This window comes from Bos indicus, chromosome 25 (assembly GCF_029378745.1).
Source record: "Bos indicus isolate NIAB-ARS_2022 breed Sahiwal x Tharparkar chromosome 25, NIAB-ARS_B.indTharparkar_mat_pri_1.0, whole genome shotgun sequence".
In the NCBI taxonomy this organism is placed as follows: domain Eukaryota; kingdom Metazoa; phylum Chordata; class Mammalia; order Artiodactyla; family Bovidae; genus Bos; species Bos indicus.
This window is the reverse complement of record NC_091784.1, coordinates 7,562,513-7,579,612: the sequence shown is the minus strand read 5'-3', so window position 1 is coordinate 7,579,612 and position 17,100 is coordinate 7,562,513. Positions and strand designations below refer to the sequence as shown.

General features: G+C 40.5%; 1 protein-coding gene across 18 annotated transcripts in view; it reads right to left on the bottom strand.

Moving 5' to 3' along the window:
• RBFOX1 (RNA binding fox-1 homolog 1) overlaps positions 1–17,100 on the bottom strand; it is a 2,439,741-nt gene that overhangs the window by 119,400 nt on the left and 2,303,241 nt on the right. For all 18 annotated transcript variants that reach the window (XM_070779612.1, XM_070779617.1, XM_070779611.1 and 15 more), the window contains 3 exons: positions 14,300–14,353; positions 5,891–5,983; positions 4,094–4,154 (listed from right to left, as the gene is read on the bottom strand). In XM_070779612.1, the coding sequence (XP_070635713.1) occupies positions 4,094–4,154; positions 5,891–5,983; positions 14,300–14,353 (208 nt within the window). The remainder of the gene's footprint in view (positions 1–4,093; positions 4,155–5,890; positions 5,984–14,299; positions 14,354–17,100) is intronic.

Sequence of the window (17,100 nt, the reverse complement as noted above, 5' to 3'; positions counted from 1 at the left end):
TAGAAGAGCTACATCCAACACTCACGCTTCTCCAACACTGAAGAAATTCCTGGGATTATGGTTGTCCACTTATTTTACAGAGCAAATATTTGATCGCCAATGAGCACAGTAAACCCTAACTCTTCTCTGAGGCTTGATGTCCTTAGGAAAACCCAGCAATATGGAAGTAGCCCACTCAACTCCCTCTTGATGGAGCTTTCAGATCGGGAGGGTTTTCCAGACCCTTCTATGTCATTCCACAGTCTTTTAGAGGCAAGCTCAAAGGTCCTGGGAAAGGACCTCCACAGTATTGTTAATCTACCTCCTCCATAGTATTATTAACTGTGCTCCTCTAGAGCAGAGAGTCCTAGTAACGTGTCTATCATGTTTCGGATCCTGTCTTACTCATCACTGGAAATTCTGCAGCTGCTTAACACTTTGTTGGATGATTGACTGATATCTGAAAGGAATGCATGAAATGTGATGATGGCACTGATAGTTAGATTCTTTTCCATTTGGGGATGACCTCAAAATTTGATGACTTGAGTAAATCCATAATTTTGATGAAGCCTAAGTTTGATGGTTTGTGAGGATGAATGAGGTAGCTAATGAATGAATCCCCCAAATCACTTAATTTTCTCATTGCTGCGTGACTTCATTGATCCTCACTTTTCTATTTTTTCCCTCCAACTTTATTGAGGTATAACTGGTGTCTATATTGAAAGTGTACCATTTGTGGATTTGCTATACATACACATTGTAAAATTCTTTCCATAACCAAGCTAATCAACATATCCATCATCTCACACAGCTACCACTTTCTTGTTTCTTTCTTTTTTGTGTGGTGATAAAATTTTCTATTAACACAGTCATGCTTGTTAAGGATCTAAGTGAAAGTGAAAAGTGAAAGTGAAGTCGCTCAGTCATGTCCGACTCTTTGTGACCCCATGGACTGCAGCCTGCCAGGCTCCTCTGTCCATGGGATTTTCCAGGCAAGAATACTGGAGTGGGCTACCATTTCTTTCTCCAGGGGATCTTCCCAACCCAAGGATTGAACCTGGGTCTCTCACATTGTAGGCAGATGCTTTTACTGTCTGAGCCACCAGGGAAGTCCAAGGATCTTAAGAGGGCCCCTATCTTTCCAGAATGTTGTATTGCATTTTATGGGAAATTTTATTTGTAGTGATGGCACTCATGAATTAAGGATTGATAAAGTTTTGAGAATCCTTTACTTGAATAGTAAAATTCTTCATGATCTCCTCTACGGAAACCAACTGTCTCTATACAGTTAGAATTTTCTTTTTTTTAAAGTCAATTCTACTGTGACTATCCTTCCTCATTTAGGTAACATACACAGTCTATGTAACAGGATAACCCCTTGAGTGTCCCCTTTCAGGTATACAGGTGAGAGACCCACGCGATTTATTTCCAGAAACTAAGAATGCAGAGTCCTCTGTAATGGAATAAGAGATACTTATGCCAACACATGGGCTTCCCAGGTGGCACAGTGGGAAACAATCCACCTGCCAATGCAGGAGACAAAGGAGATGCGGGTTTGATCTCTGGGTTGGGAAGATCTCCTGGAGTAGGAAATGGCAACCTACTCCAGTATTCTTGCTTGGAGAACTCCCTGGACAGAGGAGCCTGGGGGGACTACAGTTCATGAGGGCGCAAAGAGTAGGGCATGACTGAGCAAACAAGCACTTGCCAAGGTGGCAGGAGTTTGGGGCTGCACGTTGAATAATCTTTTTGTTCTTGTAGCCGGTTGCCTGAGTGCAGTTCTACAAAGTGACAGGTGAAAGTGATGCACTCATAACACCTGGCATGGCCATAGGATTTTGTTATGTCATAATAAAAGGAAAAGACGTCACTAATTACCTCATCTCCACTAGCCTCAGATTTTACATCTTTACCACAGGAATAACTATGTCTTCTTTATAAGACACTTTGTGGACCCACTGCATTTAAAATGTTTAACATAATGCCATACAGTCAGTATTCCAGAAATGTTGACTATTCATTGTGGCTTGAACTGTGTCTCCAAGGACCACAGGTCCAGTTTTCAGCCACTGGGTATGACATTGATCAGTAACCCTCTCTTTAAAATAAATATGCCTACATATGGCTTAAGGAATATTTGGCTTCCTTTGCCTTATTTTCTCACATCAGCAGTATACATGAACACCTATGCCTAAGCATGTGCGGTGCAAACACACACACACACAATTGCTACTTCATAATTAGAGAAAATGCCCCACAGTCAGATTGGTGCCAGCATGTACTAACTCTGGCAAGTTGCAGAGTTATAATTTTTACCCAAGTAGAAAGACTCCATGACGCATTAAATCAGAGGTTTGCTTCATTTCAGCACTGGGCATGCAAAGCCTGTTGCAGAATTTTTCTATACCATTTCAGGATTTGTCTTGGGTTGTTGAAAGCTGAAAAAATGGGTTAGCAGAACAAGTAACTCTTCCAGTCTTGCACCTTAGAGTTCTATCACATTGAGGGGATATTTTTGTTTAACGGTGCACCTTTAAAATATCAGAACAAACAAATTAATTAAGAAAGAAGAAAAACAAAAACAAAACTACCAAATGATAGTAGTATTGTTTACAACAGAAAAAAAAAATGTCAATCAGTATGTAAGGTGGGAATAAACCCTTTGTATGGGATGTTATGCAACCACTAGAAAGAACGAATGTAGTCTGTATGTATTTACACTGAAAGAACTCCATATTGATTTGTAAAAGTCAATCAGAAATGATGTGTATACCATGACACCATTCATATAAAAATCACACACACGCCACTGTATTATAAATATATACTTATTACACATGTACACAAGAAAGTGTAAAATAAAATATAGATAATAATGTGTAACAGTGGCACCTTCCGAGGGGTAGGTGGGAAATCAACATGGCAGTGGTGTCATTCAAAATGCATTTTAGCCTTGTCTTCCTCCCTTCCTCCCTCCCTCCCTCCCTCCCTCTCTTTTCTAAATGTCTGTTTTTTTCATGTTTCATGTGTAATTAAAATGTTTAAAATAAAAATTCCATAAATTTTTCCTTAAGATTGTAATGAAATTGCTATTTTTTTAAAATCCATAAAACAGAGGAAAAACACCTTCCATTCTCACAATGCAACTCAACCATAAACATTTTGGGGGTAATGCCTACATTCATTCAAATCATGCTATTTACATACAATTTCTTTTATTTTAAAACTTTTCATTCATTATGAGCCCCTTTGTAGTCTTCATCCTACTCATTTTAATGAGCATTGTATCCCACGAAACTCTAACTTTAACTTACTACATTACATTCTTTCTAACTTTGGTACAATTAAGCATGTGATTAGCATATGACATCTTCTCCCGCCCCACCCCCTCCCACCATATATCTTAAGAGACATTTCTTCCGAGGATTAAAACATCAAAATGTGTGAATATTTTAATAATTTTTCATATTTTGTAAGTCCTTATTATGAAGTGTTTTGAGATGTTTTCCTCTTGAGCAAGGGCAGAGATGCATTGTCCTGAAGGGGTCTGCAATACACAATGAACATCCTCCCTTGCCCCAAATGCCACTTGGTAACCCAGAGAGAAGTGTGTAACACACTCATACATTCTGTTCTCAGTGTGCAAGTCATCATGAGGGACCCTCCAAGGGACTTCAGAAGTCTAATAGCTCCAGAGAAGATTCAAAGCCAGAACCAAATGCTGCAGTCCCACTTCTGGGAATGATTAGTGATCAGCGAGCAGGTGATGCTTAAAGGAGAAACAAACAAAATGTCCATCCTCCATCAACTCATTCTAATTACAATAAATTAAACCACCCATGTAATTCTCAAATAATTCATATGCATCTCACCCACATGGGAGTTATTCCAGAGAGAATGAAAGAAGAACATTCACTCTTCACTTGAAAACTAAATTTGCCTTTGTCATGAAATTTATCTTACTGATTCAAGCGGTCCACTGTAGCAGGTCAGCAGCAAAGACACAGGAGCCATGCTGTGCAAATATGGCTTGTTGACACAGATTCCCCAGTTAAATTCCTTAATAGATTCTGAGGTGGAGACATTTTCTTGTAAGAGGCCAAACTCTACTTACCATTTGTATAAGGGTTGACAGTCTTTTTATTTGTCATTACACGTGCTGTGGCATTATTTACCTATGTACATAGAAAACTCAAATCAGCACATATTCCAAGGCCAGTCCACAGTTCAATTAGTTGCATGCATTATGACTGTGATTACTTATTAAAAAACAAAAAACAAAAACTAAAATGCATTTTAATTTATAAAAGGCAGTAGGTGCATAACAAAATCATACATTTTTATAATTACATTTACTTCATAACCGTTTTAACTTAACAAATCATTTCAATAAAGCAATGTCATATCATTTAAAAGTTTAATAAGGAGACAGTAAAAGCAAATTAAAAGGAACTGCATAATTGAAGATTGAAAAGCATGCGTGTACTCCATGGTAACACAGAAACAATAAATATTTTTTTAAACATAAAATAAGGTTCATATGAAGGAACATGCAGTGGAGGAGAAGAGGGGAGAGACAAGGTACAAGGGAACATAAATGTCAAAAAAAGGACAAACAAGTTTTAGCCGTATGCAACACTTTAAGGGGGAAGAACCATCGGGGAAGCAACATCTAGCATTCAACACTTGGAACAAGAGCCTTTTACATCGCAAGAATTAACAAAATCATTCAAGCTTTAAAGTCACAGCTAACAAAAGGATAAAAGAGAGGGTGCATTGTTTAACACAATATGGAGTTAACAATCTGAGTAAGATGTGCACTGGTCATATCTCAATCCAGTCAGTGCCTCCCAGGCTAGCTTAGAACGTACACTCAGTTACAGGCGTACCAATATCCAAAAAAATAGAGCATCAAGAAAACTTAATACAACAAGTCAAAAAAATTCACGTGGTATATATATGTATAGAGATATATCAGCACTAAATACGTGAAACGGCAGATGGATTTCACCACTTACCATTCACCACCATCGCCAGCATGGGTTTGTATACAGTTACCATGGTTACTGAGAGTTTGGTGAGGGGCCTAAGGATTATCGTCGAGGGTGGGGGGAAATGAAAGGCAAAATATGCAACATCTTACTCCAAAGACTAAAGCATTTTTAACTGGTATTTTTTTTTTTTAAGCTTTAACAAATACGACCCTATGGTCATTTTGAGGGAGAGCCAGTGGTAGAAAGAGTAGATTCTGAGTATAGGAATTTCAGCATTTTCTTTTTTTTTTTTTCATGAAGAAGGACCAGATATTGAACAGGAAATCCTGTTTGGTTCACATTGTTAGCAAAAGAATACAAAGATTGAAACTGGCTTCTTAAAAAGGAAAAAAAAAATGAAAGGTTTCATGACAAAGACCTCTCATTTTTTTTTCCCCCAATAACTGTTCTCTTAAATGCTATTCATTTCACAATTTGGTTTAATTTGCACACCACTGTGGATCCCTCATCAGCCCTGCAGTGGAAAGAAAAAGAAAGGAAAAGAAAAGGAAAACAAAAACAGAAAACTGCTCTATAATTTGTTTTGCAACACTCTCTCCACTGCTTGGAATCTACTGCACCCATTGGTTATAAGACATGAAAAATAAAATAAGAATTAAAAAAAAAAACTTTCAGATTAACCTTTCTTTTGTCTCACTTTTGCCATCCACCTTTCAGCAGTAATAAGAGTAACATAATAAAGGAAAATTAAAAAAAAAAAGTAAGGCCAGTTTTCCTTTTTATATATAAATATATATATAAACAATGAGAAGGGAATAGGGTCACATACAAGACACAATGATGCATCTGAAACAACAAATGAGCGTGAGGCAGACACTTATCAAAAAGATGAAAAGGAAAATATTTTGGACATGCACCTCGATTTTACGGCCCTCTACCACGGTGCCGTGTAATTTCTCCCTCGCCCTGTCCGCATCGGCACTATTTTCGAAAGTTACGAAACCAAATCCCTACATGCAGGAGGGAGAAGGGAAAACAACATGCAGATTATTATTTTCAGTCAACGACCACTGCGGAACGTTCTCTCGCTTTAATTTCTATTTCTTGTCCTGGCTTCCGTTCTGTAACATGCAAATTAGAGAAATTATAAGAGTACTAAAATGTGCAATAAGTAAGCGACAAATGTGAACAAGATTTTTGTTTTCTGTCACCCCGTTAGCTGTCACCCCTGAAGAATTCAAAGAATGATACCCAAAATACCTTTCTAAATGTCACTACAGAAGAAAAGAAATCTAACGGAAAGAAAATGAGATCAAAATAAATGTACAGTGTCTTCACAGAGAAGAAAATGAAATAACGAGGGAGAAAAAAAAAGGGGAATCACTTTCTTGACATGCAAATTAAGAAGGAAAGAAAAGAAAACGTGTGCACAGAATTCAACAATGAACGCCAGAGTCTTCTAACATCGCCTACAGAGTCATGCCGTGTGGTTTTAAGACCATCTCTTCTCCATGCAGTTTTAGGGTTATTCAAATTTGTCAAGTCTACAGCCTTTATGTCTCAAAAAATAAAAATTAGAAGCCTAAAAAAAAAAAAAAGGGAAAGACCTTTTTTTTTTAAATAAATCTGAAACTCTTGGCTCTAAATCAACAAAATAATCCCATGAAATGAATAGAAATAAACACCCATTGATTGCTAATGCAAACAGGTCAAGTAACATTTTTATATCCCCTCCCTCACCCTTCAAATGACATAGGTACTTCGGAAACTGTCAGCTTTCTGGACTGCTTTACTAATCCCAAACAGAAATGTGTATACATATGGTAAAGTTCTAAGACATTATCCTGATACCCATTTATCAAATCAACAGGTAGAAAATTCAAAACCTCCTTTAATAGAATAGTATTTACAGTAACACTCTAGGTACTTCTTTTACTGATCAGTAACAAATGCACTCTTTTCTGCACCACTGGTATATTTTGCTTTAATATTTCAGCCTCAAAAAAAAAAAAAAAAAAAAACAACAACAACCCCCCTACACATCACATTGTCAAAATCCATCCTTTTTCTTCACTGACACTGTTCCTAAGAAGAGTACAGAAATTATGACATTATTTTTAAAACCCCTAAAAATATTTGTACATCTTGTTCCGAAATATACACCAACCATTTGAAACCATTCCAGTGTAAATCTGCCCAGCTCTTTCTGGTCTTCACAGTATAAACAGGGTAAAATAATGCAATGTGCCAAGATTGCTCTTTGTGTTAGGTAATCTTTACATAAAGGAAAATGTTGGTGTTAAACTTAGCTGGAACGGTAGGACAGTCAGTCTTATTAATAAAACAAACAATTACAAATCTCAGCTGCTCATAACCAACTTGTTAACTCTCAATTCCTCACTAGGTCATGAAAGAAATCTCCGAAATTCAGGGTTTTAGAGAGCTGTTTCAGTTTCAGAGAGCTGTTACCCAGGGTTCCAACAAGGGAGAACTTTCCAGTATTATGATGGGCTCCTCCATAGAGGATAACAGCTATGGATGTAGTCAAGTTAGATTAGAGATGGCGATCTGATAGAGGGAAAAAAAAAATTCTTTACTTGGGGGATTAGATTGAATTACCTATTTCCCGTAGTAAGGATCTGTGATAAGGACAGATCTGAATTATCTGACTAATCTAAGATTATAAGCTTAGGAAGACCCTACTTAGTCCTGCTCATCACTGATGGGATTAGCCACATTTGGTACACAAACATACATGCTGACTCATTTTGAAATAATAGCACTTCAATAGACAAAAAATAAAATCTGGAGGGTTGGTACCATTTGATGCCTCTGATTTGGCCACTGGGTCTCAGATTCAGTTATACATCAGAAAGAACAGGGGGGCATATGAAACATTCAGATTTCTAAGCCCTGACACATGTTTCTTGGATCAGAATCCCAGAGCGGAGCCCAGAAATCTGTTTGCCGCAAAAGTTACCTGTGTGGTCCAGCAATTGGGTCTCCATGGCTTCTATCACTAAGCAGTGTCTGACTCTTTGCAACTCCACGGGCTGCACCATGCCAGGCTCCCCTATCTGTCACCATCTCCCAGAGTTCAATCAAATTCATGTCCATTGAACTGGTAATGCTATCTAAACATCTCATCCTCTGGCGCCCCCTTCTCCTTTGGCCTTCAACCTTTCCCAGCATCAGGGTCTTTTCCAATGAGTTGGCTCTTTGCATCAAGTGGCCAGACTATTGGGCCTTCAGCTTCAGGGTTAATTTCCCTTAGGATTGACTGGATTGATCTCCTTGCAGTCCAAGGGATTCTCAAGAATCTTCTCTAGTACCACAGTTGGAAAGTATCAATTCTTTGGTGCTCAGCCTTCTTTATGGTCCAACTCTCACATCTGTACATAACTACTGGAAAAACCATAGCTTTGACTATACAGAATTACATTGCCAGTTTCTATAGAGCAGTTTAGGGAGTGGAGTGGGTTTTTGTGGTGAATATCTATTTGACTTGGTGATTCAGATCTTAAATGTAGGAATCAGCCAAAATGACACAGAAATATTCTCCTCCTGACCTCTAAGACCAAGGCTCTAGCATCCTGAGCCATGTCATACATTTAATAACAATTAGGGAAACGAGGACTGTGACTCTATCTGGGACAATTCTCTCACTTGCCTAAGAAAGGAAATTCACAGTCCAATGTGACATACCAATGGAGGACTTGGTGGCATCATTGCTGCTAATGGGTCCTAACAGTCTTTGTCACCGCAGTGCTGGGAAGAACCGAACACTCGACCCACTTGAATAACACAATCCCCACAAATGGAGTCAGAATGATTCCAATCTAAATCCTAGGCAAACCACACTGGCCTAAAGTCTGCATCCTGTATATGAGGGAGAGATGAAAGCAGAAATAGAAATCTCTTCTGAATCCCAAGTTCATAAACTAAAGAGGAATCCTACTCCATTTTCACTTTGCTTTCAAGTAAAAATAATACATTGATTCTTTTTTATTCTTATTCTTATTCTTTTCTGCTAAACATTTTTTTTTTTCTGAGTGGTTCAATACATCTCATTTCAGCCTGCTGAGAAGCCTAGCTGAAATTTGGCAAAGCTGGGTTCATGAAGACCTTGCTGTAGAAACAGTCACCCAAATGCCAAAAGGCAGTTCCTACCTGTCCCATGGGACCATCCTACCTCCACCCAGCCAAGAAGGGATGTGACATCCCTGGATCAGAAGATAGCCAGGTGCTTATCTGGGGAGCCACACTGTGGCCAGGCAGACTGCCACCTGGCCATTTTCAGGCACCCACTCCAGCAGGCATAGGTGCTGGCAACTTTGAAAGTAGGCGGCAACGAAGCTTGTATCTTTTGCCCTGCCTCTTGGTCAGTGGGCTTCCTTGGTGGCTCAGATGGTAAAGAATCTGCCTGCAATGTGGAAGACCTGGGTTCGATCCCTGGGTTGGGAAGGTCCCCTGGAGAAGGGAATGACTACCCACTCCAGTATTCTTGCTTGGAGAATTCCATGGACAGAGGCTACAGTCCATGGGATTGCAGAATCAGACATGACTGAGCGACTAACACTTTCACTTCATGGTCAGTATTCTGTCTTTGGCAAAATGCAATACTTAGAATATTCTGATAATTACCCTGAATATTTTTTTTTAATCTCAGTTCAAAAAGAAGCACCTTTTGGATTTGGCTTGGAGAACACAGGATCTGAGTACGCTGTAAGGAGCCCATATAAAGATCAAGGATTCAGGGGAGGCTACAGTGGGCAGGGAGGAGCCAGTTGGATGAGAGATGCTACTTCCCAAGGTTTGTCTCAGGTGGTGGTGGTGGGGAGGTGGCTGAGAGAAGGCATAGTCCTGCAGAAGACATCTATGATGTTTGTGCCCTGTGATGGGAAGGCGTGACCCCTAGGCAGACAATGGCAACCCTAACGTGGATCAGCCATGACATTTATTTTTCCATCTTTTTGTGAAACATACATTCTGGCCTTTCTGTATCCCAGTTATTTTTCTCTTTTAGTCTTGTGGGCTATATTTTTGTAGTAACACACATACAACATTTAGCGTGCAAATCAAAGCTTTGAAGCACCCAGGATGGATGCTGTGCTGACTTTTCATCTTACATGAAAACTCGATTCCTCCAGTTTCTGGTACGGCGAGCTCCTATCACCTAAAAGAGGAGGAGCTGTTGATTAAGGGTCTGAAGACTCAATTTCCTGTGGGACTAAGGGCTTTACAGCACACTTGTTCCCAATCACCTTTCTCCACATAGCCCCTTCTCCCTGGAAAACCATCTTTCTTCCTTCCCTCCCCTGGGGCATGTCTTACTTATCTTTCTCTCCAAGCTGAAATGCCCCTTCTTCCCAGAAGCCCTCTCGGCTTTCAACAAGATGGGTCTGCCTGCTTGGAGTCTCAGCAGCCTCTCATTCACCAGGGAACATAGCAAACTGTATCACACTTGTTTGTCTTAAGGATCTGTCTCTCAGATACTTAGGGAAGTCTGAGGACAGGAAGCACTTCTGTCTGTCTCACATCCGATTCACTAACCTGGTACCGGAGTGAAACCAAGACTGTGTTTCTTGTCTTAGTCGCCAAGTCCTGTCTGATGCTTCTGCAACCCCATGGACTGTAGCCCGCCAGGCTCCTCTGTCCTTGGGGTTTCCCAGGCAAGGATACTGGGAATGGGTTGCCATTCCCTTCTCCAGGCAATCTTTCTGACCCAGGGATCAAACCCTCGACTCTTTCATTGGCAGGAGGATTCTTTACCACTGGGCCACCAGGGAAGCCCAAGCCAGTACTATAGATACCACTGAATCAAAGAGCAGACTGCACATTTCCCAGGTCTATGAAGACACAGCCATCTCTGTCTATCCCCCCAGATAAAATGTTTCAGAGGTAAACGCAACGTTTTACTCCTAAAAGGAAACTTGAATGGTAGGATCTCTCACCCCCCGAAATGCCAGCTCATTGCGTTTTCAAAGTCTGGCCAGATCCTTTTAAAATGTGATTTCCTTGCTTACTTGTTATCCATATACACATGAACTTGTACATTATATATTCTCAGGATAATATAGATATTGCCTGTGTATGGACAGGTGTACATGCACGCATGCACACAAACACAAACACACACACACACCAACCACCCCCAGACCACACAGCCACCCTCAGTTTACATTGAGTGACTGTCCCGGGGAAGGTCCCCAAAGACGATGGCCCGAAGGTGAGCTCCTAGCTCGTAAGGGCTCTCCCATTTCCTGGCTGCTTCTCCACCATCAAATGATGAAAATGAGGTCATTCCGACGGTGGAGGCTTTTCGACCATTGACATGGAAATGTCCCTTTCCATAAGACTTTTCCCATTGAGGATAACATCAAGTTCCGGACAAGGGCATGGCAACCCACTCCAGTATTCTTGCCTGGAGAATTCCACAGACAGATAAATCTGGCAGGCTACAGTCCAGGGGGGTCACAAAGAGCTCGAGATGATTGAGCGACTTAACACTTCCCCTTTCAATTATGAAAGATATTCCTGTGTGGGCTGCTACCTTCATTCAGCAGTTCCCAATTGCAGTGTCTCCAGGACACTCCAGTGGTACCAGTCAGCTCCGACACCTGCAAGACTGGTTCTTTCCGCAAACCCACTGAGAGAGGCTATTTTTAAGGTTCCTTCATGAAAAAAAAAAGCAGCTTCACAAAATCAGTCTCTGGATGTGGCAAACTTAAATGGTCTTACTCCTAAAGCCCCAGAGACAGGCTCATCACAGGAATGACGGAAGAAATCTTAAAAATAGCATCACCATTGTACTTTCAGAATAACAAATGATATTCTTCTAATGTCCTCAAACAACTCTGGGAAAAAAAATTAAACAGTTTCCTCCAACTGGCAAGTCACAAAACAAAATATATGTGAAATATGAATTTAGAAAAGAAAACTTTAAAGGCAGTAGCACTTTGGACTCAGGATTAAAAGAAAGTTGGCCAACTTTCCACGTCCTCTTCTACAATTTCACCCAGAATACACCTATCATAAGTGAAAACGATCGGGCACATTTTTCTCTTAATGTACGTAGCTCTGTACATGTAGAAAAAGTCCCTGTAATGGTTTTTCATACCACAGCAGAAAAAGAGTTAACTTATTTTCCCCCAGCCTGGAGGTCAAACTACTGACATATTATAAGGATTACTGTAAATATCTGAAATTACAGCAGAAAGACAAGGCCCTTAAAGTAGCAGAACTTCAGAGTCTAATGAATTGATTTTTTTTTTCTTTTTTTCTACTCATCCAGCATATCACAACACCACTTTGGCTGTGGCAAAGAGAATACTGGCATTTTCTTTCCTCAGTTCAATCAGCATTCTCCTATTCAGTTAATACAATTCAGTTACCATTAAGTTAGTGAATACAAAACCTATGCAGGCTGCCCAAGGAATCATAAATGATTGTTTTGTGGGGAGGTGGTGGTTCCTATACCCAGAAGACTGGCTTTTGCACCCCCCCTCCCTTAGGTAAAACCCATTCTTCTTTATTATACCACATGACGTATGAAACCTTAGCGTCCTGACCAGGAATGAAACCCGCAGCCCCTGCAGTGGAAGTGCAGAGTCGTAACCACTGGACAGCCTGGGAAGTCCCAAAACGTGTTCCTCTAAGCAACACTTCTGGATACTGGCTTGTCCCAAACAGTCTCTGTAAGGAAAGCTCTGGGGCTAAACCTGCGATCTCTCTGTGTTTGGGAATGAATTTCTCTCCATTTTTACTTTCACAGTCTGGGGAAGTGAGAAGGAAGCTGAACGTTCCTGGGGGACCAGAAGCCAGGCGGAGTTACTGGATGTGGTCACTTCCTAGGCTCTGATGTCAATATCCAAGTCTTTGGCAGCACCCCTGTGGCTCAGCCGGTAAATGAGCCTGCAGTGGGGGAGACCTGGGTTCAATCCCTGGGTTGGGAAGACTCCCTGGGGAAGGGAAAGGCTAACCACTCCAGCATTCAGGCCTGGAGAATTCCATGGACTGTATAGTCCATGGGGTCGCAAAGAGTCGGACACAACTGAGTGACTTTCACTTCTCTTCACCTTCCTCACAGCATCTGCTGCTCTGCCCAGAGCACCACTTTGGTCCAGGGAGAGTAGGATGGCTGCTGCATTTTCTGTGAGTGCAAATAAAAAGAGGACACTTGAGCCACCATGAAATCCCAGTGGGCAAAAGCGTAGTCTGCATTCAAATGAAGCCTGGGTGTGTGTTGAGAATAAGGAGACACAGGATGTGTAACTTTAACCATAGCCCGGGAGGCTTGTTACAACACAGACTGCTGGGCCCCGATATCAGAGGATCTGATTCAATAGGTCTGGGTTGGACCCTGAGACTCTGCATTTCTGCCAAATTTGCAGATGTTGCTGGTGGTGTGAGAGCTGGTCTTAGATGATCACTGACACAGAAGATACTTTAGAAGAGTTTGGTGGCTTTTTTTTCCTTTCTATTAATATGTTTGTATTTTGACAATGCTGGAGTTCACCCATATAGCCTCTGATTTAAAAAAAAAAAAAGAATTTTTTTTTTTTTAATGTGGACCATTCTTAAAGTCTTTATTGAATTTGCTACAATATTGCTTCTGTTTTATGCTTTGTTTTTTCTTGGCCATGAGGCATGGTGGGATCTTAGTTCCCTGATCAGGGATCGAACCCCACACCCCCTGCCTTGGAAGGTGAACTCTTAACCACTGGACCACCAAGGAAATCCCTAACCTCTGATTTTTACTAACACTGTTACTTGTAAGAAAAATCTACTTAAAAATTGGTTTCCTAGGAAAAGCTAACTCAGAGCAATGGCAAATTGCAAAATGGGGTTGGGTACACAGACTAATGGATTAAATTTCATTCAAAAGGTTGGTGTATATGAGATTTTCTCCCCTACAACCCAGGAAAATAACTGCACTTTATTAATACAGAATAATCACATATTTACCTGCTCATGAGACTATGAACTCACTTTTTAATATAAAGAACATAATTATCACTGAAAAACAAAAATGTAGCAACAACATTATTTTTTTAAGCATGGGTAGTTTTCCTCTGGAAACTTGATATATAGACATCTATAAAACAGCAATTTTCAAATACCCCCTTATACATTTTAAATTGAATCCAGTGTATTCCCCACCATTTTGGAAATGGGGGTGGGGTGGGGGGATGGTCCCTAAAGGAATTCCCACCGAAGTGTATTTTCACAACGTGCTGATTAAAACAGTGCAGTTGTTTCCCCGTATTTATAACAAGCATTTCAAAATAAAGCTAAACAATTCTAAAGTGAATTAACTTGCTTACCTTTGAGCCTCGCTCATTAAAAATAATTTCAACATCTAAGATTTTACCAAATTGCTGCAAAAAAATAGAAATAGTTTATAAGCAAGAAGAGAAACAGAGGCAATCAGATTATGCATGGGTAATTGTTCCCCAAGTCAGAATTTTTCTCTCTTTTAATATCAAGGCTATTCATTTGATGTTTTCCTATCATTAAATGATGCACTTGAACCAAGAGAAAATACAACTGCATGTATTATTTCCATATTGTGGCATAACCCATCATATGAGATATCGTAATTAGGGACCCAGTACCAAGTATGTAAGCAAGAGGTTAATTCTAGTTTTCTTTCTTGATGTATGATTGATTGCTTTCCAAGGCACTGAGCAGCAAACATTAAAAACAGCTAATATATACAACAGTCCTTCTAGGCTGTGTCACTAGCCACTGGATGAAGCATCCTTAGTGAAGTGGGATTTTGATAACTTAAAATATCCAACTAAAATCAGACATTTAGAATTTTGGACCTTGGCTTCGTAAAAGCCAGGAGTAGCCAGGCCATATAAGAGAAGTAAAGCTAAAAGGAATATCCATTACACAGACACCCTTTACAAGCAAGAAACCACTGTAGCTGTCTGTCCTCAGGGTGAAATGTCCTTCTTGCAAGATGATTCTCCCTATTGTTAAACAAACATAAAGATTTTAGACGATTAGCCTGAATAGGCTTTCTGAACAATGCAAGAAACTCAACGTATTCAAACCTAGAAACAACATTTCAGATGACAAAGTTTCCCCAATAAACTATAGCTGTTCCATTAAATTTCAGGTTTTTCAGGATAAGCATACCCTACACAATGGTACTTTAATTGATGGCTCAGCCAGTAAAGAATATTTCTGCAAGGCAGGGGGCACACCCAAGTTCAGTTCCTGGGTGGGGAAGATGCCCTGGAGAAGGAAATGGCAACCCAGTCCAGTATTCTTGCCTGGGAAATCCCGTGGACAGAGGAACCTGGCAGGCGATAGTTATGGGGCCGCAAGAGTTGGATATAACTTAGAGACTAAACCACCACCACCGCACAATGTTTGGGTCATACTTAAATTTACTAAAATATTTGCTATCTGAAATCACATGCAACTACTGTGTTTTATATTTTGTAACTTAATACAACTGCTGCTACTGCTGCTAAGTCGCTTCAGTCGTGTCCGACTCTGTGCGACCCCAGAGACGGCAGCCCACCAGGCTCCCCCGTCCCTGGGATTCTCCAGGCAAGAACACTGGAGTGGGTTGCCATTTCCTTCCCCAACTAGTGACTGACTATTTCCTGTAGTCCTCCTGACAAATACACACCAAGAAATCTGTGATTCATACTTTAAAAAAAAATGAGAACAAGGGCCCTGAACCAGAAGCATCTGATAATCCAAAATCCTGTCCCCTGAGGCTGGAATTCTTTCCGTTTTCTTAGATTGCATGAAGTTGAGTGGGCATTTTCTGAGTGTGGTGTGTTCTACATAAAGGTAGGTAAGAGAGGGTGGCATAAAAGTAAGTGACGAGGCCCAGGGGAAAATCAGATAGAAATTTTACCCTGATGCAGAATTAAGAGCAAATGCCTGTTTTAGGGATTAAAATACACGTAAAGAACTACAGAAAGTAATATTTCCAGGCTCTTTTCCCCTGATTTGGAACTTTCCTTAAAAAGCAGAGACATCACTTTGCCAACGAAGGTCCATTTAGTCAAAGCTATACAGCTAGATAGCATCGCCGGCTCAATGGACATGAATTTGAGCATGGTCTGGGAGACAGTGAAGAACAGGGGTGCCTGGCATGCTGCAGTCCATGGGGTCGCAAAGAGCTGGACATGACTGAGCAACTGAACAACAGCAACGTTTTTGCTTTTTGCTTTTGCAGCCTGGGTATTTTTATTACATCTTTTATTACCCTAGGAAATTCTGTATTCTGTCTCTCTCCCCTGGGTGGAAAGCCTTACGCAGCTTCTGTGTCACAGAGGACAGGGTGATGGGGTGGGAGGGGCAGGAGAGAAAGGGAACAAGCAATTAGAATCCAGAGAACTGGGGGCAGCTTGCCTGACTGATGTTCCCCATTCAGAGGATACTGAGACACCCAGACTATAAGTGCCAAGAAGATCTTACTGAGATTCAAAAAAAAAAAAAAGGAAGAATATATAGATACTATCCTCTGGAACATACAAGTAAATCTACGTTCCCTCGGAAAGAGAAAAACGCAGACTCCAGTTGAGTATAAATAGCTTAAAACCTTGAAATGAAAGTAGTTCTGACTATGAGAAAAAGAAATCCAAAGCTTAAGTCATCCTGGGCCACAGAAAGGTGCCCATCCCTCAGAATATGTACTCAGCCTGGGGATTACAGACTTGAATTTTTCTTACTGAGCTTCTTATTGTGCTTCTCGACTTCAGAGGGAAGGAGAGAAAGAAACCAAGAAGAGAAGGCTCAACCAGGAGAGAAGACAGAAGGTCTCCATGGCTAGCATGCTCTATGGACATACCAGGAAACACGCAACTCCCTCACCCTGTGATCAGTGGACACTTAGGAATTCTTTTGGTGAAGACAAGATGGTTCTATTGCTTTTTCCATGCCCTAGATTTGGGCAGAGAAAACTGTTAAAAAGAGAAGATGATTTTCAGATTTGAGAAATGCAAGATTTGCGTTGAAAGGCGAAGTGAGTTCCATGGTTTAAAAAAAAAAATCCTCTAGCTTTCTGATTCTCTCAGAAGCCATCATTCTGCTATAACCCCTTAGGATATTCAGTTCCACACAGATGCTACCATGTATATTTCAGGCCTAAGAG